Source organism: Leptonychotes weddellii, chromosome 3, assembly GCF_054177405.1.
Source record: "Leptonychotes weddellii isolate Sample4059 chromosome 3, ASM5417740v2, whole genome shotgun sequence".
Classification (NCBI taxonomy): Eukaryota; Metazoa; Chordata; class Mammalia; order Carnivora; family Phocidae; genus Leptonychotes; species Leptonychotes weddellii.
The window spans coordinates 7,083,489-7,107,955 of NC_138371.1; the positions used below are offsets into that span (position 1 = coordinate 7,083,489).

Consider the following 24,467-nt stretch of genomic DNA (forward strand, 5'->3'; position numbering starts at 1 on the left):
CTAAACTAGACTGTAACACAGAGAAGATGGCAGGATGTACGAGCCGGGAGACCTAGGAGTCTGTTTGCACTTGCAGTGAGAGTACTTTGAGTCTCTGAGTCCCCTTTTCTCATACGTAAAGCAAGAACTGTAGTAATACTTACCCTTACAGCCTGAGGAGATTGTTTGAGTGGATGGGATTCAGTGGCTTATTATACATGAAGACACTTTATAGAGCACTTCAGAAATGTGTTCTTAGTACTGCCATTACTATTTTTAAGGAAGCAAGCAGCAGAACCATAAAGAAGATGAACCTAAAGCTCCTCAGGGCCCTGGGGCAGTCAAACAAATGGTCACACATTTCACACAAGTCAAGCCAGGCTTCCTAGTCTGCTCCCCAGTGCGAAAGATAGGATGAAAAACCACTTGCCAAGAGTGAGAGTGCCTGTTTTAGGTCTAGAAAGTATAGCTGTAAAAACCTACAAGGCTGGGAGGTGTTTTTGAGAAATAGATAATGTTTCCAAAAATTTCCTCAAAGTGTATTCCACTAGATAGTGGATAGTTCCACAAGAAGAATTTGGTGGTGAAATCAGTGTGGGAATAGGCTTCCTCACCCAGGCCTTTTCTGAGACCTTAAAATGAATTTCCAATGAGGATGTGGGATATAGGATGTGTGAAATTTATTTAACAACAGAAACCCTTTTCCACAGAGCATCTGTCAAGGGGTTTCATGAAACATAATTTGGGAATTAAACTCTCCAGGTGGGCATAAGGTTATATGGGCACACGGACCCGGTGAAAAGGGAAACAATACTTTGTTGACATTCAATCCACAGTCAACACCTGCTGGAGAGTCTGGAAAAAGGAGAAACCCGTTTTTTATCCATGGAACAGAAAGAGTGTCACATTTTCCCTGAACCACCCTAATCCCAGACCCTCCAGATCCACCAGCTACACAACCCCGCACTCCACAGTCACATACATTAAATCTACACTTTTATTTCTTGTTCTAAAATGTGCTTTTTCTCTCATTGAACTTTAATATCAGTCCAGGACCTCCACCTCCCCTTAAAAAAAAACAACAACACACACACACAAACACACACACCACCCTCCAACCAGGTGAAAAATCACCGGCGATTAGTTTAACAAATATTGACACGAGGGGGAAAAAAAGCATGTTGAAATGTATTAGAATCAGAACCTGTACAAAAAAAAAAAAAAAATTAAAATATAACCTGAAACTGTTCAAGTTCAGAAAGGCTAGTCAAGTCCTTTTCTCTTGCCAGGAGAATGCCATCATCAGAGGGCTCTGGGTCATCAGCCAAGGAGGGGTGGAAAGAGAGAGACAGAAGCAGCAGCAGGTCCTTCAGCAGACAGAGGGCCCTCAGCACGACCGTCCCCAGCTTAGACACCGCCGGGAGGGATAAAGGGTTTCGGGAGAGCAAGTGTCGGCAGACAGTTCTGGGCGGCAGCTGGGGCCTTCACACTGAAAACCAGGCTGAGGAGTCAAGGGGGCAGCAGGGCAGGAAGCGTGGCCAGCAAAGAACACCAAACCGGAAGAAACTTCTGCCACCCAGCAGACCCGCAGCACCCTCCACTGGTGCTCAGATACCAGAGGTTAGTCAACCCAGTGCTCCCGACTAATGAGAGATTGGAGCTGGGCTTAAGAGGCTGAAAACCCGCAGGTTTAGTAAACATAGCCCAGCATCACATCCCTCCGTGGCCTGATCGGAGCTGCCAACAAGGGATAAGGCAGGAGAGGGAAAACAAAGCATTTGATACCTGGCTAGAGACCACCTGCACCCGTGTGGGTACTGTGGTACATGGGGCTGGAGGAGGCAGACCCTCCTCCTCACTCAGAGAGGAGCCTCCTTCGCAGTCATCCTGCGGGCCGGCTAAAGCTGCCTCCGGCTTAGGACCAGCCTGACAAAAATGACACAGAGCAAAAGAAAAACTGGGAGGGAGACAAGCCCTTAAACAAAGACAAGAACCTCCTGGAGGGAAGCTGGGCAGTGTCTGACCCTGTTGGGATGGCATCAGTGGAGCCCCTGAGTCTGAAGGAACAACTGGGGGAGGAGAAAGTGGGGGAGAAAGGATTAACGGTTCTTCTGGAACAGTACCAACAGGGTGGGAGGCGCTGGTGAGGGGACGGGCAGGTCTGGAACTCACGGAAGGTAGAGAGGGGAGGAAATAGGCCCTTGGTGTCCCCTCCCCACCTGACCCAGGCCTGGTGAGTACCAGCTGCCCCAGCCGGCCCTAGTGGCGGCTGGAGACCAGACCTTTCACTTTGGACATCTTCTTGGTGGGCTGCCTCTGCTCAGCGTGAGGGGGACACTCCCGTTCCGCCAATTGTTGCTCCATCTCCTGAGCCGAGGAGGCGGCAGTGGCTTTGAGTGTCTTCTTAATGTTGGTAACCTAGAGGGAGACACAGAATTAGTGTGCTGCAAGTGCAGCCTCTAAGTGCCAAAAACTCATTGAAACTTGTTCTCACTGTACTGGGGGCCATCCAGGGAAGAAACCAGAAACCTCGGCAAGAAAATCTGAGATTATCTTGAGAAAGCCAGATGAGGAGAAGCAAGCTGGGGCTACTCGTAGACAATACATGGAAATAAGTCAAGCAAAAAATGGAACTAACGCTTCCTTGGTTGAAAAGAGGGAATAAGCCAGTGGAAGTGGACCATCTGGCAAAGAGGTACAACACAGCAGGTGAAAGAAAGTACCGGTTAAAATGGCCTTAGAAACAAAAAGGGGGTCCTAAGAACACTACAGTCAGTTAACCACTGTTCACGTATGAAACTGAAAATGTTTTCACAGGAACTTTGGGAATACAGCTGCATGAGCCTTCCCGACTAAACAACTAGAGGATGAACTTCAGCCAACCAAGTGACAAATGACGAAAACATAGTATCAGGACTGGCAAAACACGATTACACCGGTTTTCAGCACATGTTTCTTTTTTCTTTTTTTTTGAAGATTTTATTTATTTATTTGACAGAGAGATAGACAGAGCCAGAGAGCACAGCAGGGGGAATGGCAGAGGGAGAGGGAGAAGAAGGCTCTGCATTGAGCAGGGAGCCTGATGTGGGGCTCGACCCCAGGCCCCTGAGATCATGACCTGAGCCGAAGGCAGACGCTTAACCATCTGAGCCACCCAGGCGCCCCACAGCACACATTTCTTTACTTAACAAAGGAGGGCTCAAAATTACTTAAGCAACTTCTGAACATTTTCCACATCAAAACACACATCCTTGGTATCATCTGTGTACTGTTATTATGAATGTTTGACAATTTTTTGCTTTTCACTTACATCCAGTGCTGCTACGAACAGTCTTCTATGTTTACCTGTTCGTACTTTTGTGAACAGCACTGGAAGACATATTCTTAGAAGTGAGCTCTCCAGATCAAAGGGTTGGCACATTTTACATTTTTAACAACTATTGCTATCTTGCCTTTTGAAAAGAGATTATACCATCTTGTACTTCTACCAACTGTGCCCTCCTGTGCCTGTTTATATACGCATTCCCCAACACCAGTCCTAAAGGATCTTTTATGCTTTTACCCCTCAGCCAGCTGAGAGGGAGGAAAAGGGGAGGAAAAGCACTGGAAAGAATAAGAGGAGATAAGGGTGCTTCCCCAGTTTGATGACCCCCGTGTTCTCTGGGAAGCAGGCAGCATTTTCTATAAAGAAGGGAGCTGTCAGGGGCAAAAGTTCTCAGCAGTCAGAATTTCAGGAGCTTGAGTAAGAGGCAGTCCTAACACAGAGAAGAAACAATGCTGTGTCTAAGGCCAATACCAGGCTCCTGGAAGAGATCTATCATCTGCAGAATGAGCCTTGGCTAGATTAAAGCTCTTTTATTTCGGTTTTTGTTATTGTTTTGCGATGTAGAAACAGCCATGCCCTAAACTGCTGTCACCTCAATCAACACTACAACCTTCCTGAAAGGAGCATCAAAAGAGGACAGCGGGCTGGGACAGTGAATACAGAGGGCATCCTAAGTCAAGTGTGGCTTCACCCAGTGTCCTGCCAGCCCAAGACATGCCATCTCAGGGCGCCTGCGTGGCTCAGTCGGGTGAACGTCTGCCTTCGGCTGAGGTCATGATCCCAGGATCCTGCTCAGCAGGGAATCTGCTTCCCCCTCTCCCTCTGCCCCTTTGTTCTTGGTAGATTTGTTTTCTTTTCAAATCAACAAACAGCTTTCTATGTACCTTTTGCTGGGGAATGATCAGCATCCTATACTAAGTACCCTGATTATACATTTACTGAATGGAAAACGGACAAGGCTCTGCGTTTTGACCATGCTCCCTCTTATCTCATAATGGTCTGTTCCAGGTTTTCTAGAAGACTGTTAAGACAGTAGATTGTTTGGGGTTTTTTTAAAGATTTTATTTATTTATTTGAGAGAGCGAGAATGAGAGAGAGAGCACATGAGAGGGGGGAGGGTCAGAGGGAGAAGGAGACTCCCCACTGAGCAGGGAGCCTGATGCAGGACTCGATCCCGGGACTCCAGGATCATAACCTGAGCCGAAGGCAGTCGCCTTACCAACTGAGCCACCCAGGCGCCCCAAGACAGTAGATTGTTTTAACTGGTGGTGGAGGTGGCCTTGGTCTTTTCCTCAAATTTCTTTCTCTCAAATTTAATCAAATTATTACCGCCACCTGGTGGCAGCATCAGGCTCTGCCAGCAGAGTAACCACAGCTGTGGTTTTCCAAAAGTAGGCCTCTGATAACAAATCCATGTGCACTGGCTCTCTCTTTCTTTGTAATAACCATAATTTAAGAGCCCACACTGTTCTCTAAGTATTGGTCATGCCTCACCATTAGTCAGTGCCTTCTTTCATCAGATGCCATTTGTCACGGAAATAAACTTGAACCATTCAAAATTCTGAAATTAACATCATTCATTTTTGCTAGTGAGCACAATCCAAGCCCCCCACCTACCACACAATTAGCAACAGTCTGGGCACAGTGGGGCCTCCAGCAGTGGTCAGGCTCCTCTCCGGCTCCCCATCAGGTTAAAGATGGTTTGCTTTACACAGGCTACCCCAGCTCAGTGGGCGCGTTTCACCCCCAAACTTCATTTGTTTCCACAGTTTAATTTATAGGAAAGAATCAATGGATAGGAGAGAGTGGTTGGCCCTTCCTACTTTGCTCAGACATCAATCCCAGGCTCAGAGAAGAAGCCACAATATCCAAGACGAGGATTACACAGCTTCTTAGAGAAGCAGCAGGCTTACTGTCCTAAATGTATTTGTCATTTAGCTAATTAGCTAAATTTTAGCTAGTGCTAAATTAAATGTAGTTCAAACTTCTTTGGCTAGAAGTAGGGTTAAAAATTAAACAATGCACTGAACATTCACAGACTTGTTATGTACATATATGTATGTAGGGATGTGTGTATATCCAAAATAAATGTGTTCTAGTTCATGAAAAGTGGAGTTCAGCAATCCACAGACACAGAAATATTCAGTACAACAAACAATTTGAGCACCTACTATGGGTTAGGCATGTGACAAGGAGCTGGTCTTACAAAGACACTTAAGACAGGTTTTATTCTCAAGGAGTACATATAACAGAGTAATGGAAATCCTCAAATTTCACAAATCCCCCTTTGAAAGGCACATCTACTTTTCTTTTGTTTCTTAAGAATGTTAACTCTGGGTCCCATTCTGCCATATTCCTGGACACACGACTTAGAAAACTCATTAAATACCATGAACACTTCAAGCTCCATCACACTAGGAAAGGACTTCCAATGCTACAGTTTTTAGCTTATGGCTCTGAATTCTGAGGTTGCAAGTGACCAGGCCACAGGCACACGAGCTCCCATTAACCCGAAGGCTAGAACCTGTGTTTTGAGAGGCTAATCGTGTCCGGAACAACCGGGTGTCACTAAAACCATAACAACACACTTTCTTCACTTGCACTTCAACTACCAAATGTTTCCCCTTCCTTCCTTTTTCAACATGAAATCTATCATGCATGTTAAAAGATTACAACATACATGTGTAGCTTAAAGAATAAAATGCACACAGTGCACCTACCACACAGCTTCAGAAGCAGAGCAGAACCAGGGCCTTGAAGCCCTGCCCCACTGCACCCACCCCACCCTTTCACCCATCTTCAAGACCCACCCCCAAACTCGTTTCTTTTGCTCTACAGCTGCACAGTACATGTATACCGTGGAATGACAACATTCTCCGCTCTCCGAGCCCGCTCACCCTCCGGCAACCAGGAATCAGAAAGGAGACAGAGAGCATGAAAAGTAAGGACCACATCACCCGCATCTGTACCCCGCTAGCCCAGTGCCTATTAGCGGCTGTTGCACCTACACCAAGAAAATGAAGGAGCAAACAGGGAGACCCTGGAGCAAGTAACAGATGTCCTCCTCCTTACCTCTGCCTCTACCTGCTGCTGAGTTCGGCTGTGGTTCTCCTTGTACTGGTTGGCTCGCAGAACTTGCTGCTCGATGCCTAGCAGAACCGCTTCGCAGCCATCGCACCTACAACGGAGATAACCAGCCCTGAGCCACAGAAAGGCCTGGGAGCTCTCCTCCGGCCTCCAAAACCTCTGTCCCCAACACCCAATAGGGACTTCCTTTAACACCCTGTCTGCCAAGGAAGGCTCCTGCCCTTCACTCCTTCCAAGACCAGTGTTTCTGAATATGTAACACAGGACACCTGGAGACAAACATGGAGGATGTGGGATAGTTTCCTAGAACACAGCTTGAATGTCAACCTTTGTATCCCATGGGAAAGTTTCACAGAATGTACCCCCAAGGGAATTAGGACAGACTTTACAGGTGGCATGGATTCACCACTTTTCTCAACGGAAAAATGATTTTCTAAAAGCATCCTATTTTTTTTAAGATTTTTAAAAATTTATTTGACAGAGAGAGAGAGCACAAGCTGGGGAAGCAGCAGAGGGAGAGGAAGAAGCAGGCTCCCCACTGAGCAGGAAGCCCAATGCGGGGATTGATCCAAGGACCCCGGGATCATGACCTGAGCCGAAGGCAGACGCTTAACCAACTGAGCCACCCAGGCGCCCCTAAAAGCATCCTATTTTAAAAACTGCCCCTTTTTCACCTGGGTGGCTCAGTTGGTTAAGCGACTGCCTTCGGCTCAGGTCATGATCCTGGAGTCCCGGGATCGAGTCCCGCATCGGGCTCCCTGCTCGGCGGGGAGTCTGCTTCTCCCTCTGACCCTCCTCCCTCTCATGCTCTCTGTCTCTCATTCTCTCTCTCAAATAAATAAATAAAATCTTTAAAAAAAAAAAACAAAAAACTGCCCCTTTTTTCAGAAGTTTGTTACTTCCAGGACGCCTGGGTGGCTCAGTCAGTTGAGCATCCGGCTCTTGATTTATTTTTTTTTAGATTTAATTTATTTATTTGAGACAGAGAGAGAGCACAAGCGGGGAGGAGGGTCAGAGGGAGAGGGAAAAGCAGACCCCCTGCTGAGCAGAGAGCCCAATGCAGGGCTCGATCCCAAGACCCTGAGATCATGACCTGAGCCGAAGGCAGACACTTAACCGGCTGTGCCACTCAGGCGCCCCCTCCGGCTGTTGATTTAGGCTCAGGTCATGATCTGAGGTCCTGGGATTGAGCCCTGCATGGGGCTCCATGCTCAATGCAGTCTGTTTGCCCCTCTACCTCTGCTCCTCCCCCTGCTCACACACACTTAATAAATAAAATCTTAAAAAAAAAGTTTGTTACTTCCTAATTGCCATCCCTCTCATTATTTCATTTCCCCACTTTTTATTTTGAAAATGTTAAAACCTAAAAAAAGTTGAAAGGATAGTACAATGAATACACATTTACCCTCCACTTTAAAGTAAGTAATTGCGAACATTCTGTCGTATTTGGAGTACTGCTCTACCCAACAATTTTGTTTCAAATCTAACTCCAGTGCCTCAACACAAGCTTTAAGAATCTGTACTAGTAAACATCCTGGGATCGGGTTAGGATGGCACCTCTGGGTGGAAACACAGTGAAGCCAGACTCTGGGCATGAAAACAGCATCAGTCATCTCAAAGATGGAGTAAGGCAGCCGACACAGTAGGACTGGAGGCCTAGGTTTGTGTGCCAGGGCACTCTCACGTGAGGGGTGTTTTCTAAGTTTATTTCCTATTTATTCTGATTGAACACTTTTAAATTTTTTGAAAGTTCCTGCCTGTGTCAGATGTTGTAAAGGGAAGGTGTTTGAGGCCATACTTGGGATAGAACCTGGGGTAAGGGGTGGACAGCACATGCCCTGGGGTCCAATAGTAGCTGAAGTGAGGGAAACTTGGCGGGGTCTGGACAGGGGGTCAGGGAGTCAAAGCTGGGCTACTCATGCCTGAAATGTTTCAGTCTATTTTAAAGAAGACAATTTCCCTAACCCTCTGTACAAAGCTTGCCCGCTCTGCTTCATGATTTCCAACAACACCACATGCCTGCCTGGGAACATGCTCTCCTCACCTCCAACTCTCACTAACCCAGCCCTCCTTCAAAACTCAGCTAAAACCTCTTCTCCAACTAGGCCCATCTGGCTTTATAAGGTCCAAATCATTTTAATAACTCCGTAACAAATCCTTGCAGAATGTCCAAAGCTCTTGCAAACATCAAATTCCATTAAAATAGAGAACATGCAAAAAAACAAAAATAAAACAGAGAACATGCAAATGTCCCACTTTCTTTTTTTTTTTAAGATTTTATTTATTTATTTGACAGAGAGAGACACAGCGAGAGAGGGAACACAAGCAGGGGGAGTGGGAGAGGGAGAAGCAGGCTCCCCACTGAGCAGGGAGCCCAACGCGGGGCTTGATCCCAGGACCCCAGGATCATGACCTGAGCCGAAGGCAGACACTTAACGACTGAGCCATCCAGGCGCCCCACAAATGTCCCACTTCTTTTTATATACCAGAATATGGTTATCAAACAGTCTGTGTGTGCGTCTGTGTTCCAACTTAGAATAACCCACTCCTTCTCTTCACTATCCCTCACAATGTTTTACCAACACTAGCCCAAAGTTACTGAGGCTGAACGTGAGTTCTCGTATCCACAGAATCTGATCAACACTAACTTCCTGAGCTTGGTCAAACTCGGAGGCTAAGTTTGCAAAGCACTGGATCCATGTCACATGGCTAGGCTCCAGAGGCTCCACCTGCCAAGCCTGCTATTAAACAGTCCCCCCGCTGCAGCAGGATGAGAACTATTTTACAACTAAGGCCCTGGGAGGCCTGCAGCGATTCCTGTTGCCACACAGCTCTGGTCACAAATGCAGCCCCACTCCCTGGCTTACTGTCCTAAGGCTCCAGCTCCCAAGCAGCCCCAGCTGATACTGGGAGACAACATTTCCCGAAGCAGAGGCACAGAGGGCACGCCATATGTCCCCCTCCCTAACGAGAGGGGACCCCTCCTTCTTTCAGTCTCACCATTCATGCAAGGTCTTGACAATATTATTGATATCCTTCTTTCGGATGTCACGGCCAATGCAGAAATCCACTTCCAGCAGCTGGTTTCGCTGGTCCAGCTTCCCCTGGATGATGTCAGTGTACACAGCCTCAATGATGAGGTCTTCCAGTTCCCGGAGATTCCTCATCTCCAGGTCCTTCAGCAGCACGGAGTAGGGGATACACTGCAGATAAAGCCAAGTGATATTTACAAAAACCACTGACAAGCGCTAAAGAAAATGCAGGTGTACACCTGTCTCAAGGGTTTGGGAAATGCAGTCTGGTGGTAATTATTAATAACTATGGCAACAAGACATAGATAAATGTGAGCTGTGAGACCTATGGGATTGAAACAAGACCCACAGCATCTAGGAATGCATTCTCCTAGATTCTCTACCTCCGGGGCTTCACCCAGCCTTTAGCTTTGATGTTGTGAGGCACTCTTAGTGTCCCAGAAGAGAAAGGGGAATACTCAGTGTGTACCACTCTACCACCTTCTGGAAGCTTGCAGACTTGACATAAAATGCCAGACCATAAAACTCCCACACAATTTCAGACACTGAAGAGAACCGGCTGCCTGCCCAGGAGAGCACAAGCAAAAAAATTTGCAGGCTAACATATCTATGTACAGGTGGCCAGTGGGTACTGCCAACTCAGGGGTCATCCTGAAGTTTACATCTGTTTTCTCAGACTCTTACAATCAATGTCAATTCCCCAAAAGCAGTCCCTTATTGGGCTATACCAACACTTTACATTTATCCAAGACAACTCTATATCTAAATATCTAGTTTTCTGGACACATCACTACTAGTTTGGAGGTTAATACAGCAATCAAATCTCAAAAACAGACAGGACAAAGAGGTATACAAACAAGAGAATAACAGCAAACATACCTAGAGGGGTTTTCTATGACTAAAGGTCTGAAACTCAGGGATGTAGATGGGCTTATAATGACAGATTGCAGAAATAAGGAAAAAAGTTACTCCTACTCTTTGCTACACTTGGGAAGTCCATGATCAGGCCAAAAAAAAAAAAAAGGGTCAAGTCCTCATTTCCTAAGAAAACAGGCCTCCCACCCGAAATGCCAGGCTGAGAATCAGAAATTTGTTATTAGACCAAGGGAAAATGATCTCAGCAACGGAAATGGCAATGCAAGAACAAATCTACATCTCTCAAGCTCAGTCACAGAGGGGAAATGCAAAGGGCAAACCTCTTCCAGTGGCAAAGCCCCACAAAAACTTAGACAGTTATGCTGGGATTGGGCAGAGAGCCAAAATCAACTGTAAATTAACCAAATCTGGATCTTCTTTGTTAATGGCTACGAGAAGCTGGCTGCAAGGCCTCTTCTAAATGGAGTGGGGCAGAGAACTAAGAGATATGCTGGAGTGGTTATCTTACAGAAGGTGAGCGTCTAAAGAGAGCATGTAAGGCAAAAATCTTTATTAAGATAATTAAGCTTGACAATCCCCAGAAGAAGGCAGCATATTAAAAATCTAGCTCTCAGGAAGTCCAATAGAGCAAGTGTTTCCTCCAGCACTGGCACAGTTCACTGTGCACTAAGCAACAGATGAAGTGGTTAACTTGCCTTGAGATGCAAAGTTTTCCCATCTGAAAAACTACCTATCTTGAAACAGCAGTCTCCCTTTGGTATAGCAAAATGCTCACACCAAGTGAGTCACTGCAGCATGCCAGAACTGAGAGCTGCTGATTCACAAGGTCTCCTGGGCATACTTTTCCTGAATGAAATGGTGAATAATTATCTACACTATTTTAATGGTTATCTTTATCTCTGTTGTGCTTTGCCAAGCCAATTTTATGCATTCATGGTATGACTACTATGCACAGCTGGGAGCTCGGGCACCGACACCAGTGAGGAGCAAGACAGGAAGAGGTTCGGCACTGTACCTTCATTCTCGACGCCAAGCTCACGATGGTAAGGTGTTTCAGCTTGTTCTGTTGAGCTGTGCTCAGTTCTGGCAGGCTCTCCTTGTTGGCTGCTCAGTCCCACCCACCACAAAAATCAAGACACAAAATAAAATTAGAATTTCTTTATGGAATAAGCTCACCAACTCCCCACACCGAATCTACTATTGATTCACTGTCATGACTCTGCACTTATTCATGAGGCAAATGTTCCATGAGCACCTCCTGTCTTCTCTGGAAGGCCATGTGCTCCTGAAAAGCCAGGCATGAATGCACAAAATGGTAAGACAATCATCTTAATGGAATACTATCTGTGCCCTGTGTGACATTAAACCAAGGTCAGCATGTCTTCACTGGGAATCTGTTATGTGCAATGCACTGTCTTAAGTGATTCAGGGAAGTCAAGGATAGATAAGATGGGGGCACCTGGGTGACTCAGTCCTTAAGCATCTGCCTTCGGCTCAGGTCATGGTCCCAGGGTCCTGGGATCGAGCCCTGCATGGGGCTCCCTGCTTGGCAGGAAGCCTGCTTCTCCCTCTCCCACTCCCCCTGCTTGTGTTCCCTCTCTCATTGTGTCTCTCTCTGTCAAGTAAATTAAAAAAAAAAAAAAAAAAAGGATAGATAAGATGGGCCTTGCCAGGGCAGCTGCACTGCACAACCCCAGGGATAATAACCACAGATTTGTGCAACTCAAGGGCCTTGGACTTGTCCTCAGTCTTACAACTGAGTATTCAACAGCTACAGGTGCAAGACAGAACCACCAGAAGAAAGGTACAAACTACCAGGAGCAAGCAAGAGGCTGAGGAGGACGGGGGAGGCAGGAGAGAAAAGGAAAGAACTAGAGAAACGGAGAGAGCAAGTGAGCACGATCACCTTGGGAGGGACAGGAAAGTAAAAGAAAGATGGAGTTTGAGATGAGCCTTAAAGAATGGGCAAAATTTTAGTAATAACAGTAATGATAACAAGAGCAGTGGCAGCAGCCGCAGGGCACATGTACACACACACCCCATCAGTCCTCACAACAACCTCGAAAGATAGATCCAAATGCCTTCAATTCCTTATCCTGGATTCCAAAAAGGTGAATCCAAGCTGACTTTTTTTCTTGGGCATGCTGCTGAAATTTATCTGGTGGCAATTCCTGACCTCAACTGAAGCAGGCTATTAATTCCACTTGTTGTACAACTTCATTTGTTTTGCTGCAAAACTGTGGACGTGTTTTCACTGCAGGTGCTGCCCACATCTTGGAGGTATTACATAAAATGGCATATGCATCATATTACCTCTTCAGAGTCCCCAAAATTCTAAATTCTGACGCATCCAGCCCAAGGAGTGCAGGTAAAGGATTGTGGACCTCTATTATTACTCCCATCTGATTAATTTGCCAAAGGACACACAAGTAGTGGAAGTGGAGCTAGAATATAATTCAGGCAGTCTGGTTCCAGAGTCTGTGCAATGCTGTCCCTTTAGTGAGGATGGAAACAGAAGACACACTCACTGGAACAAAGCAAAGGTCAGAAAAAACATGTGGCAAACTGTCCAGATGACAGAGCACAGGGTAGGTTCAAGTGACCAGGAGAAAAGAAAGGGAAAAAGAAGCCTGGGATATAGTAGGAAAGGCCCTGGGTCATACCATTAAAGTAAACTCCAGGCCTTTGTCATACCAACAAAAACTAAGGAAGCCAAACAAAAATGGCTTGGGTGGAAGGTAAGTTAGTATTTAGACATGCATTCACCTCATTCCTGATACTTAAGATCCTAATACAAAATGATTCAAATAATCAGGGCCCCTGACTGGCTCAGTCAGTGAAACATGCGACACTTGATCTTGGGGTCGTGAGTTCAAGCCCCATGTTGGATGTGGAGATTATTTAAAAATAAAATCTTTAAAAAAAAAAAAAAGAAAAGAAAGAAAGAGTCAAATGACCTACAAAACAGAATGGACTGAATATGGAGTTTTAGATTACAGAATGTTAAAAATGACTACAAAGATATAAAACATGGATAAATACCTATGAAATAAGTGAGAGAAGATACAATATCATATACATAACTGAATGACACCTACTTAATAACAAACACAAAGGGGAAAAGTCCAGCAACATAATGCTGTTAAGTAGTTTAATGGTGATATAACTATGAGTGACTTTGTGTCCTATTTTCCAAATTTTCATCAATATAGTGACATTGTTCTGATAACATTTAAAACACTTAAGTACTAGGGCGCCTGGGTGGCTCAGTCGTTAAGCATCTGCCTTCGGCTCAGGTCATGATCCCAGGGTCCTGGGATCAAGCCCCGCATCAGGCTCCCTGCTCGGCGGGAAGCCTGCTTCTCCCTCTCCCACTCCCCCTGCTGTATTCCCTCTCTCGCTGTCTCTCTCTGTCAAATAAATAAATAAAATCTTTTAAAAAAAACACTTAAGTACTGGGGCGCCTGGGTGGCTCAGTCGTTAAGCGTCTGCCTTCGGCTCAGGTCATGATCCCAGGGTCCTGGCTCGAGCCCCGCATCAGGCTCCCTGCTTGGCGGGAAGCCTGCTTCTCCCTCTCCCACTCCCCCTGCTTGTGTTCCCTCTCTCGCTGTGTCTCTCTCTGTCAAATAAATAAATCTTTAAAGAAAAAAAAAAAGAAAACACTTAAGTACTTTACAACTGGGTATTCTGACACTTCACAACATTCCTAAGTGTTCTACAAACACCAAGCCACAAGAATCTCATCTGTAAAACAAATAAGGACCATATTTACACATGAGCATAAACATAGTCCCCCTTTTACCCACAGAGAAATAAAGGGTGAGAAGGTAAAGACCTCATGTGAGGTCACCTACAGTGCTCAGTAAAGTGGGAAACAGCCAGGTCAGAAAGTTCCCACCCCACGCTTTCTATCCCAGACCTCAGTGATCCTCATGGAGTCAGTATGTCCAAATAGAGTGACATAATTAAGAAAAGTCTTTGGAAGATTTTAACCAACTCACCTATGTAATCTGGGTATGTTCCATAGGCAAACAGATTCAGCAACTGCAAATATGCAGCATTAGCTCCTTCTGCAAGCTGAGGAGGGAAAAAAAAAATCAAACAGTTCATGAACCAAGCTGTCTACCAATCACTGCAGTGTTCAAGCAAAGGGTGATGATCATGTGCCACAGTTGACTCTTCTACTAGATGGTCCCTGAGGTCCCTTCCAACTCTGATTCTTTGGGAAAAAATAAGTAAGATTTATTTAATTTTAAATTTAATTTTTCTCTCTCAGGAATACACATTTTACACTCCATATAGCATGCCTAAGCAACTGCTTTTGTCACACACACACAAAGCAGTAAGTATTGGGAGCAGTTCAGGTTTTCTTAGAATTTCCTTGCCATTGGGACGGACGCCTGGGTGGCTCAGTCAGTTAAGCGTCTGCCTTCAGCTCAGGTCATGATCCCAAGGTCCCAGGATCAAGTCCCACGTTGGGCTCCTTGCTCAGCGGGGAGCCTGCTTCTCCCTCTGCCTGCCGCTTCCCGATTGTGCACTCTCTCTCTCTCTCACAAATAAATAAATAAAATCTTAAAAAAAAAAAAAAAAAAAAAGAACTTCCTTGCTATTAAGACAAAGACTGGAGGGGTACCTAGGTGGCTCAGTCGGTTAAGCATCTGACTCTTGATTTCGGCTCAGGTCATGATCTCAGGGACCTGGGATCAAGCCCCACATTGGACTTCATGCTCAGCGGGGAGTCTGCTTGAGGATTCTCTCTCCCTCTGCCCCTCCCCCCTAAAATAAATAAGTCTTTAAAAAAACACACACACGGGGCACGTGGGTGGCTCAGTCAGCTAAGCATCTGCCTTTGGCTCAGGTCATGACCCCAGGGTCCTGGGACTGAGCCCCACATCAGACTCCCTGCTCAGCAGGAGCCTGCTTCTCCCTCTCCTGCTCCCCCTGCTTGTGTTCCCTCTCTCCCTGTGTCTCTCACTGTCAAATAAATAAATAAAATCTTAAAAAAAAAAAAAACACACACGGGACAAAAAACAAGGACTGGAGCAGCCTTGTCTACACACCGGGTTGGCAGGTACAACACAAGCCACTATCAGTCCAAACTGAATAAAGTGTAGGGTAGGTTCTAAGTTTCAGCACTACATGAACAGTATGAGTGCTGGGAGAGATTAGCACAGCATAAAGTGTGACACAACAGCCCATGTGGGACTGGGAACTACAATATCAGGCAGTCCCAAATAAAAATGTTCATTAAAATTACTTATTCCTTAAAAAGAAAAAATTACTTATTCCTCACTAATGTGGACGGGAAAGAGCCATCTGTAGAAGTAAAACAGAAAGAAATACTGTTCTGCCTGGAACTTCTCTGCTCTGTTGTCAGTTAACTTAACTGGGTGTTTCTTTTACTCACAAATATGTACCCATTACTCTTCCAATTTATCAAACTCCATAAAATAGTATTACCCAAGCAGTATTCTGTGGATGCCAATAGTAATACTACTTAATTTAAACCATCTTTTATTTTTTTTTATTTTTTTTATTAACATATAATATATTCTTTGTTTCAGGAGTACAGGTCTGTGATTCATCAGTCTTACACAACTCACAGCACTCACCATAGGACATACCCTCCCCAATGCTATCACCCAGCCACCCCATCCCTCCCATCCCCCTCCACTCCATCAACCCTCAGTTTGTTTCCTGAGATTAGGAGTCTCTTATGGTTTGTTTCCCTCTCTGTAAACCATCTTTTAAAAAGAAGTTTCCAAGGTGCACCTGGGTGGCTCAGGTGGTTAAGTGTCTGACTCTTGATTTCAGCTCAGGTCATGATCTCACGGTCATGAGATTGAGCCCCACGTCAGGCTCCACACTGGACATGGAGCCTGCTTAAGATTCTTTCCCTCTCGGGGGCTGGGAGGATGGGTTAGCCTGGTGATGGGTATTAAAGAGGGCACGTTCTGCATGGAGCACTGGGTGTTATGCACAAATAATGAATCATGGAACACTACATCAAAAACTAATGATGTAATGTATGGTGATTAACATAACAATAAAAATTTTTTTAAAAAAAGATTCTTTCCCTCTCCCTCCACCCAACTCCCCCCCCCGCTCTCTCTTTAAAATAAATAAATGAATCTTTAAAACAAAAATGTTTCCAGGAACTACATCTATCATTTCAGACCATTGAAAAGCAACTACGGTTCCCAGCTCACACATGGAAAAAAACAAACCTGGGGAGATAGAGGTGATTTACTCAGCACCCCCACGAGAACTCTGGCTTCCTATTAACCCAGTCTACCTTCTCAGGTTATCAAGAACCTCTTGAGGTCCTAAAACAGACAAGGAAGAGACCATCAAATCTAGCCCCCACTTTTCAGACAGATCATTATAAAATTAAGCCTAAAAGACTATTTTCTTTAGAGCAGATACTCTAAAACTTCTCCCACTGGCCTAAATCAATGTCTTTCTCATTTTAATTTTCATCCATCTCCTCTCAGCCTATCTTCCATAGTTATGAAACAACCACTTGGCATATTTATTCAGGCTTTTCAGGAACCTGAAGGAACATATTACCCCTTTGTCATCTCTTCTATTGAAAAAATGATGAGCTATCATGCCATAAAAAGACATGGAGGAAATTTAAATGCATATCACTAAGTAAAAGAAGCCAATCTGAAATGGCTACATACTGTACAATTCCAACTATATGACATTCTGGAAAAGTCGAAACTAGGAAGAGGGTAGAAAGATCAATGGTTGCCAGGGATTAAGAGGGGAAGGAGGGATGAATAGGTGGAACACAGGATTTTTAGGGCAGTGAAGCTACTCTGTATGATACTGTGATGGAGGACAATGTCATTGTACATTTATCCACACCCACAGAATGTACCACACCAAGAGTGACCCCTCATGTAAATTATGTCTTTGGGTGATAATGACGTGTCAGTGTAGGTTCCACACTGGAGGGGGATATTGGTAATGAGGGAGGCTATCCATGCATGAGGGCAGGGATATATTGGAAATCTCTGTACTTTCCTCTCAATTTTGCTATGAATCTAAAACTGCTCTAAAAAGGTAAAACCTATTAAAAAAATAAACCCTAGTTTTTGGGTTTTTTTTAGATTTTATTTATTTATTTGAGAGACAGAAAGAGACAGAGAGAGCACAAGAGGGGGGAGGGTCAGAGGGAGAAGCAGACTCCCCACTGAGCAGGGAGCCTGATGCGGAACTCAATCCCAGGACTCCAGGATCATGACCTGAGCCACCCAGGTGCCCAAAATAAACCTAGTTTTAAAAAATTTTTCCTCTCCCCACTCAGCGGGAAGCCTGCTTCTCCCTCTCCCATTCCCCCTGCTTGTGTTCCCTCTCTTGCTATATCTCTCTGCCAAATAAATAAATAAAATCTTTAAAAAAAAATTTAAAAATTAAAAACAAAGGTAAAAATATTTCCTCACAGGATTTCTTTTACATCTCTGGTAAATTTTTACTAAAAGCCTACTGTGTGTCAGACTACATATTAAGTGCTAAGGAAACAATGGGGAGCACAACAGACCTTACCCTTACAGAGCTTAGTCTAGCAAGCAAAGCTGGCATTAAATAAAAATTCATGGGGTGCCTGGGTGGCTCAGTCGGTTAAGCATCCGACTCTTGATTTTGGCTGAGGTCATGATCTCAGGGTTGTGAGATCGAGCCCTGCATTGGGCTCCACACTGGGTGCGGAGCCTGCTTAAGATTCTCTCCCCAACCCCCTCTTAAAAAAAAAAAAAAGAAATTCACAATTCAAATGTAAAAGTGGCTCTTTCTGTCTCTGTTTATCACAGGAAGACAAGATGATGCCAGGTCCATACATCAGCAATAGAGGATCATGGGGAACTGCTTCAGTTTCCTAATCAAGAGGAATAAGGAGATGTGCAGCAGCAGGCCCATAACGCGAAGGCCCACACCTCTGTCACAAGGGGCTGATTCACCACCAGGCTGTGGACATGGAGCCAGCAACTGATGGCAAAGGTGTCCTAATGGTCATGAAGTAAAGAACCAGCCAGCGAAAGACAGCCACTTCCTACATGTGGACCACCGTCGACACTAATGTCCAGGCAGCATGGTGCACACGATCCACAAGCACAAGCACCACACTGATCTGTGCATGGCGGCCACCCCCAGAGCTAGTGCCATCCTGGACAGCCAGAGAGAAGTTGTGACGGTAAAGAAGAAGCTGACCCAACCTCCAAGAGCTTCTGAGCACAAGCCCCAAAGCAATAAAGATGTTGCCAGACTTTTCAATCAATCAAACAATCAAGGGCGCCTGGGTGGCTCAGTCGTTAAGCATCTGCCTTCGGCTCAGGTCATGATCTCAGGGTCCTGGGATCGAGCCCCGCATCGGGCTCCCTGCTCAGCGGGAAGCCTGCTTCTCCCTCTCCCACTCCCCCTGCTTGTTTCCTCTCCTGCTGTGTCTCTCTGTCAAATAAATAAATAAAATCTTTAAAAAAAAAAAAAAAATCAATATAAAAGTATCAGTCAATATATGTAAAAGTATCCAAAGTGAGACGTAGAGGTTGAAAAGTTTAGGTTGCTCTACATCTCTTTGTTCTACCTGGTCATTCTTCACAAATCTTCTCATTTTTAAGGCACAACAACCACAACTAGATACCCAAAGTTTCAATAACAGCAATCAAAATTAGAAGCAAACAAAGCAAAAAGGACTACTTCCTAGCTTTTCACGTCCAATTTTTTTACACATCCACTTAGTGTAACATTGCCTTTTTCAATAGGCCCAGCTCATGTTCAATAGCAGCATTTTCTGCTTGGTATGTACCTGACCAATCTTTCTTGTCTATATTTGCACTGGAGGTTTTTTGGTCCTTGCAAATGCCTGAAAGTACCTCTGTTAAACATCAGCTATGCTTATACTCTACTTTTCTTATTTATCAGATTCAAGTGGATTTTTCCCCTATCTTTCAAATTATTAGTAACCCAATCTAATTTTACCCCAAGTTGAGATGAAAATATTGACCAGACGGAGCCCAAAACATCATCCTTGCTCTCCTTCCCTCTTCCCCCCGCCCAATTCCCATCCTCCCTCAACAGCAACCCCCTCACAGGTCCACAATGCTTCAGCACTGAAATTCCTTGGGAACCTGGAGAATCACGGGAAGGTTTAGAACAAAGAAGACAGAGACATTGTTTGGAAACTGCTCTTACCTCCTGCACATTGGCCAGCTCCAGCAGTTCTCCAAAGACATATACTCCAGGAGCCTCCAACACCTGGCTTATGAGAGCAGTGAGGGCTGAGCCACTGGTACCTTTGGCTAGTAAAATAAACTGTTCCAGGAGGTTACTTGAGGGTTTCTGTTCACCTGCCATTCTCTGGCCTTGAGATCTGTCCAAAAGAAAAGTGTTTCAACCATTCTTCCTTCTCCTTTGCAAAGTCTATGCTTATTTATTGCCAGATCAAACATCAGAATACTTTAATTTGATAGTATCCAAAAAAAGAAAAACAGTCCAGATGCTATGACCACTTTGTGAGATGGGCAGGGTTCCACCTAAAGTTAAAGGAATTGTGTCCTTGCTCAGAAGTTTGAAACACACTTAGGAAAAGCCACTTCATCCACATGTGGCCGTCTTCCAACAGCAGCACCTTCTAAGCCCTTAAACCTGACTAGATCCAAGGAAACACACAGGAGTTTTTCAATAGCTGCTTTATATCTACCTCATTTATAGACTAATTAAGAAACAGAGAATTTTGCCCAAACACAGAGGCAGCAGATGTAAGCAAAAGCAATCAGTTACAGTTTACAGTGTGTCATTAGAATCCCACCTACACATACAGATAAGGAAAACCACAAAAAGCAGACAAGAAAGATGTCTCATTTAATCAAAGAAGTTACTTGAGCCTAAGTAAAGGGGGAAATCATAATGAAAGATAATCAACATATTCAAACTAAGAAAATACATGCTGTGTAAGTCCTTGAGGAAAATCTCTCTATTTGACCTCCTAATGCTATGTGATTTTACCAAACACGATTTCAGAATTTGTACGAAATCTCAAGAAAATAATAAAAGGATTTGACAAAACAATGAGGATACTGTATTGCCATCCTGAAGACATTAGGGGCCCAGGGTCCCTCAACTGTTAATCCAATTACACGCTGACTAAAAGGGAACACACACTGCATACCTACTCTGCAGGAGTCCTGTGTAAGAAAAGACTACTCCACCAAGAACGACACATTTGGGGGCAGTGTTACAAAAAGAAGAGGTAGAGTAAAGTGAAGAAAAGAATAATTCAAACGACAGTTTGGTGCAAGAGAAACCAAGTTTTCCTGTGGAGGCAGGCATACAGAGCAGCACTCCTTTCACAGTATGAGAGAAACAAGCATGTCGCCTGACTTAGGGTTACATAAGAATGTCTTGTCCGAAACAGAAAAAGTGAAGTGCTAGGGAAGAAAAGCTGCTGAGGAAGGAAGGGGAAAGGGGAGAGATGGGGTAAGGTGGGAGGCGGCGGGAGAGAGGTGATGGAACGAAAACCTCCCCTCCAAGCGCACACGTATGGAGACTGAATGGAAGGACCTGGGGTGGAGAGGGAGAAATGGACAGAAACTTCGGTCCCTCAAAAAAATCTCGGCCTAAGGCGCCAAGCCTGTAGGCGCAAAGAGGTAAGGAGGCATTGAGAGTCGCTTTTTTCTGAAGTTGGAGGGCCGGAGGAAGCGGCTAGGGACACAGGGGAGAAGACTTCGCGTCGTGCGGGGGCGCTATTATGATGCACAGCAGAGGGGCAAAGAGGCAGCCTTTGGGGATGGGGAAGCGATGACGGCCTCGGTTGAGGAACTGAGGGTTGCAGGCTGGGGTGGACTTCAAGGCGGGCGGCGTGCTCCAGGCAGGGCCGCGGGTGGGGAGCGAGGAGCCGCGGGGCGCGCTCCCCGGGGCGGGGCCGGCGCGGTGCGGCCGCGGGCTTTCCTGGGGACTGGTGCTAAACCAGACGGCTGGGACAAGCCTGGCGCGCCGGGCCCCGCCCTCTCGCCGACCCCTACCTGCCCTCGCCGTCTCTCCGTCCTCTCGGTCGCTGGCTCGGCCTCCCGGCGCCTGTCCGCAGGTTGTCAAGCGTCCATGATCGGCTCGGCGTCCGACGCTTTTCTGCCTCCGCCGACCCGTTGCCCTTGCGGCTCCCCCGGAAGCCTCCCGCCGCTGCACTCGAGTTCCGCCCACACTAGGTTCCCCCCGCGGCGTTGGCAGCCTCAGACCTCCAGTGCGGCCTGGGCTTGGGAGAGACCGTTCGAGGTGGGTCGTAGCCCAGGAGCGGGGTGGAGAGGAGCCTGAAGAGAGGAATGCAGTCTAGGCAGTGATGGGGCCCAAACCATCGCCATCACCGTCACCATCACCATCCCGGGCTCGAAATCCACCGCTTTGGCCAAGCTTTACCCTTCAGGAGCTCCCTACGGCAGCTGCGGCTACCCCGGGATACAAAGACATATTAAGTGTAATAACAACTCCCGTTTATTGAGCGTTTTCCCATGTGCCAGGTGTGTACAGTGTCTAGTTGAGTTACCATAACGCTAAGCTTAAAAATCCAAAAGCTAGTTAAGTGGCAAGGTCGGCTTTGGACCCCAGGCTATGGGAAGCCAAAGACCATATTCGTGACCTCTGTTCAGAAAACGTTTTAAAATAGGGGCACCTGGTGGCTCAGTTGGTTAAGCGTCTGCCTTCGGCTCCGGTCATGATCCCAGGATCCTGGGATCGAGCCCCACGTCCAGCTCCCTGCTCAGCGGGGCGTCTTCTTCTCTCTCTCCCACTCCCCCTGCTTGTGCTCTCTCTCTCTCTCTCAAATAAATAAAATCTTAAAAAAAAGTTTTAAAATAAGCAAGAGATGGGTTGAGCCAACAATGGCTCTGTGAGCAAAATGACAAAAGTAGCGTTGCATTTGGTACTTAGCAACTCTCCTGGAAGATGGCTAAGGAATGCTACACAGCTTAACACTTAAGCTGGTTCCTTTAAAGTACACACCACAGACTTTCGGGTCTTGAAGACATGGAAAAGAGCCCTATTTGCTCTTGGTGAATCATGGTGCAGAAGTCAGACAAATGCAAAGGAGCCTAGCACCAACCCACTGATTTATTCAAAAAATGTTTTGTTCTAATTTCTGTGTTCTAGAAGGTTATATAAAGAGAAGACAAGGTTCTTGCCCTCAAAAAGTTTCAATGTGGGGGTGCCTGGCTGGTTCAGTTGGTAGAGCATGAGACTTTCAATCTCCAGTCGTGAGCTCAAGCCCCACATTGGGTATGGAGCTTACTTAAAAAAAGAGGAAAAAAAAGCTTTAATGTTTTAAGTGCTATGAGAGAGATATGACAATACTTTGGAAGCACAGAAGAGAGTATGTATGTTGGTTAAGAGAAAACAGGCATCTTCTGAGCAAAAAGGGGGGAAAAAAGGCAGCAGATCATACTCACAGAGGCTTGCTCTGTGTACCATATACTAATGCAAAAAAGAAACCCAGAGTGTCTGGAACCCAAGGTTCAGGGATGAGAAGTGAGGGCTACAGACCTGGAGTCAGGACATCAAGGGTCTTATAAACCACATGCAGGGCAGTATACCAGGTAAAAACCTTAATACAGCGAAGTTCCTACCTGGGAGAGCCCACAGCCTCTGAGAGAGACAGACCTCTGGCTATGACAGACAGTTGCCACAGGCACCCTAGTGGTACAGATAAGGCTCTCCTGCCTGTGCTCTGGGGAGAGGTGATTTAAGGCACGGTTCTGGAGATGAGGCTTGAGGTGAGCGTGGAAGAATGAGCAAGCAAATCACAAAAAGTGTAAGCATGTAAAGGAGTTTTTATTTTATCTTAAGGGCATTGGGGAGTTACTTAGGGCTTTTAACCTGTGGAGAAGTGTGACTAATTGACACTTTAGAATGATCACACTAGCTGCTATAGGAATGGATTGGATATGGAGAGAGCTGGAGGCAGGGAAACTCTTGAGGTGATTGATACAGTATAGATAAGGGATTGTGAGATCCTGAACAAAGGCACTAGCAGTTGGCATGAAAAAGAAAGGACATTGTTGGAGGCATTTAGACTACAGAATCTGCCTGACTTGGTGACCAGTTGAAGGCAGGGATAGGAAAGGAGAGTATCACCTAGGATTCTGGTTACGCAGGCCAGAGCTGTCTTGGAGGGGGTGGTAAGTGAATGGGGCTGCAGAGGAGAAAAAGCAAATTTGGCAGTGGAGGGAAGACAACTAAGTTCTGTTTGAGTTCATAAATATTCTGGCAGTGCCTCTACTTTCTCCAGAATAATGTCCAAACTCCAAGGCCACAGTGAGAACCCTTCTCAGGATGCTTCCCTCCAATCTTTCCAGCTTTGTCTCGCCCCACCCTCTTACAGCCCAAACTCCAGGCCTTCCCATGCCCAACACAACTTACACCTTCCCTCTCTGACACCAGGGCCTATGCTCAAGCTTGCTTTCTCTTCTTTTTTGCAATGCTCTTACCTCCTATTTGCCTGTTAAAATCCTACCAACCCTGTAGGCAAAGATTTCTTAATGCAAAAAAGCACTAATCATAAAAGAAAACACTGAACTATTGTACTACATTAAAATTAAGAATTTCTTGGGGGCACCTGGGTGGCTCAGTTGATTAAGCGGTCCTGGAATCGAGCCAAGCATTGAGCCCCGCATCGGGCTCTGCATCGGGCTCTGCATCGGGCTCTCTGCTCTGCAGGGATCCTGCTTCTCCCTCTTCCTCTGTCCTTCCTCCAGCTTGTGCTCCCTCGCTCGCTCACTCTCTGTTTCGCAAATAAATAAATAAATAATCTTTAAAAAAAATAAAATTAAGAATTTCTGTTTATCAAAGACACCAGGGCGAGACTAAAAAGGCAAGCCACAGACTTGGAAAAGATATTTGTGAAGACTGTACCAAAGAACTCCATATCCAAACTTTATAAAGAACTATAAATCAATAAGAATAAGAAAACAAAAAGGGGCGCCTGGGTGGCTCAGTCAGTTAAGCGGCTGCCTTCCGCTCAGGTCATGATCCCAGGGTCCTGGGATCGAGCCCCACGTCGGGCTCCCTGCTCAGCGGGGAGTCTGCTTCTCCCTCTCCCTCTGCCTGCCTCTCTGCCTACTTGTACTATCTCTATGTCAAATTAAAAAAAAGAATAAGAAGACAAAAAGCCTAACTTAAAA

At 45.7% G+C, this 24,467-nt stretch overlaps 1 protein-coding gene across 3 annotated transcripts in view; it reads right to left on the bottom strand.

Annotated features, from left to right (window-relative positions):
• Positions 1-962: 962 nt before the first annotated feature.
• Positions 963-24,467, bottom strand: part of COPS7B (COP9 signalosome subunit 7B) — a 25,584-nt gene continuing 2,079 nt past the window's right edge. Inside the window, exons 1-7 of one of the 3 annotated variants that reach the window (XM_081813396.1) lie at positions 21,324-21,488; positions 19,495-19,672; positions 14,301-14,376; positions 11,315-11,403; positions 9,392-9,594; positions 6,377-6,482; positions 963-2,397 (exon numbers count right to left, since the gene is read on the bottom strand). In XM_081813396.1, coding sequence (XP_081669522.1) covers positions 2,239-2,397; positions 6,377-6,482; positions 9,392-9,594; positions 11,315-11,403; positions 14,301-14,376; positions 19,495-19,656 — 795 coding nt within the window. In that variant the 5' untranslated portion in view covers positions 19,657-19,672; positions 21,324-21,488 and the 3' untranslated portion in view covers positions 963-2,238. Of the gene's footprint in view, positions 2,398-6,376; positions 6,483-9,391; positions 9,595-11,314; positions 11,404-14,300; positions 14,377-19,494; positions 19,673-21,323; positions 21,489-24,467 lie in introns of those variants that run through there. The other 2 variants (XM_081813397.1, XM_081813398.1) reach the window with 2 other exon arrangements.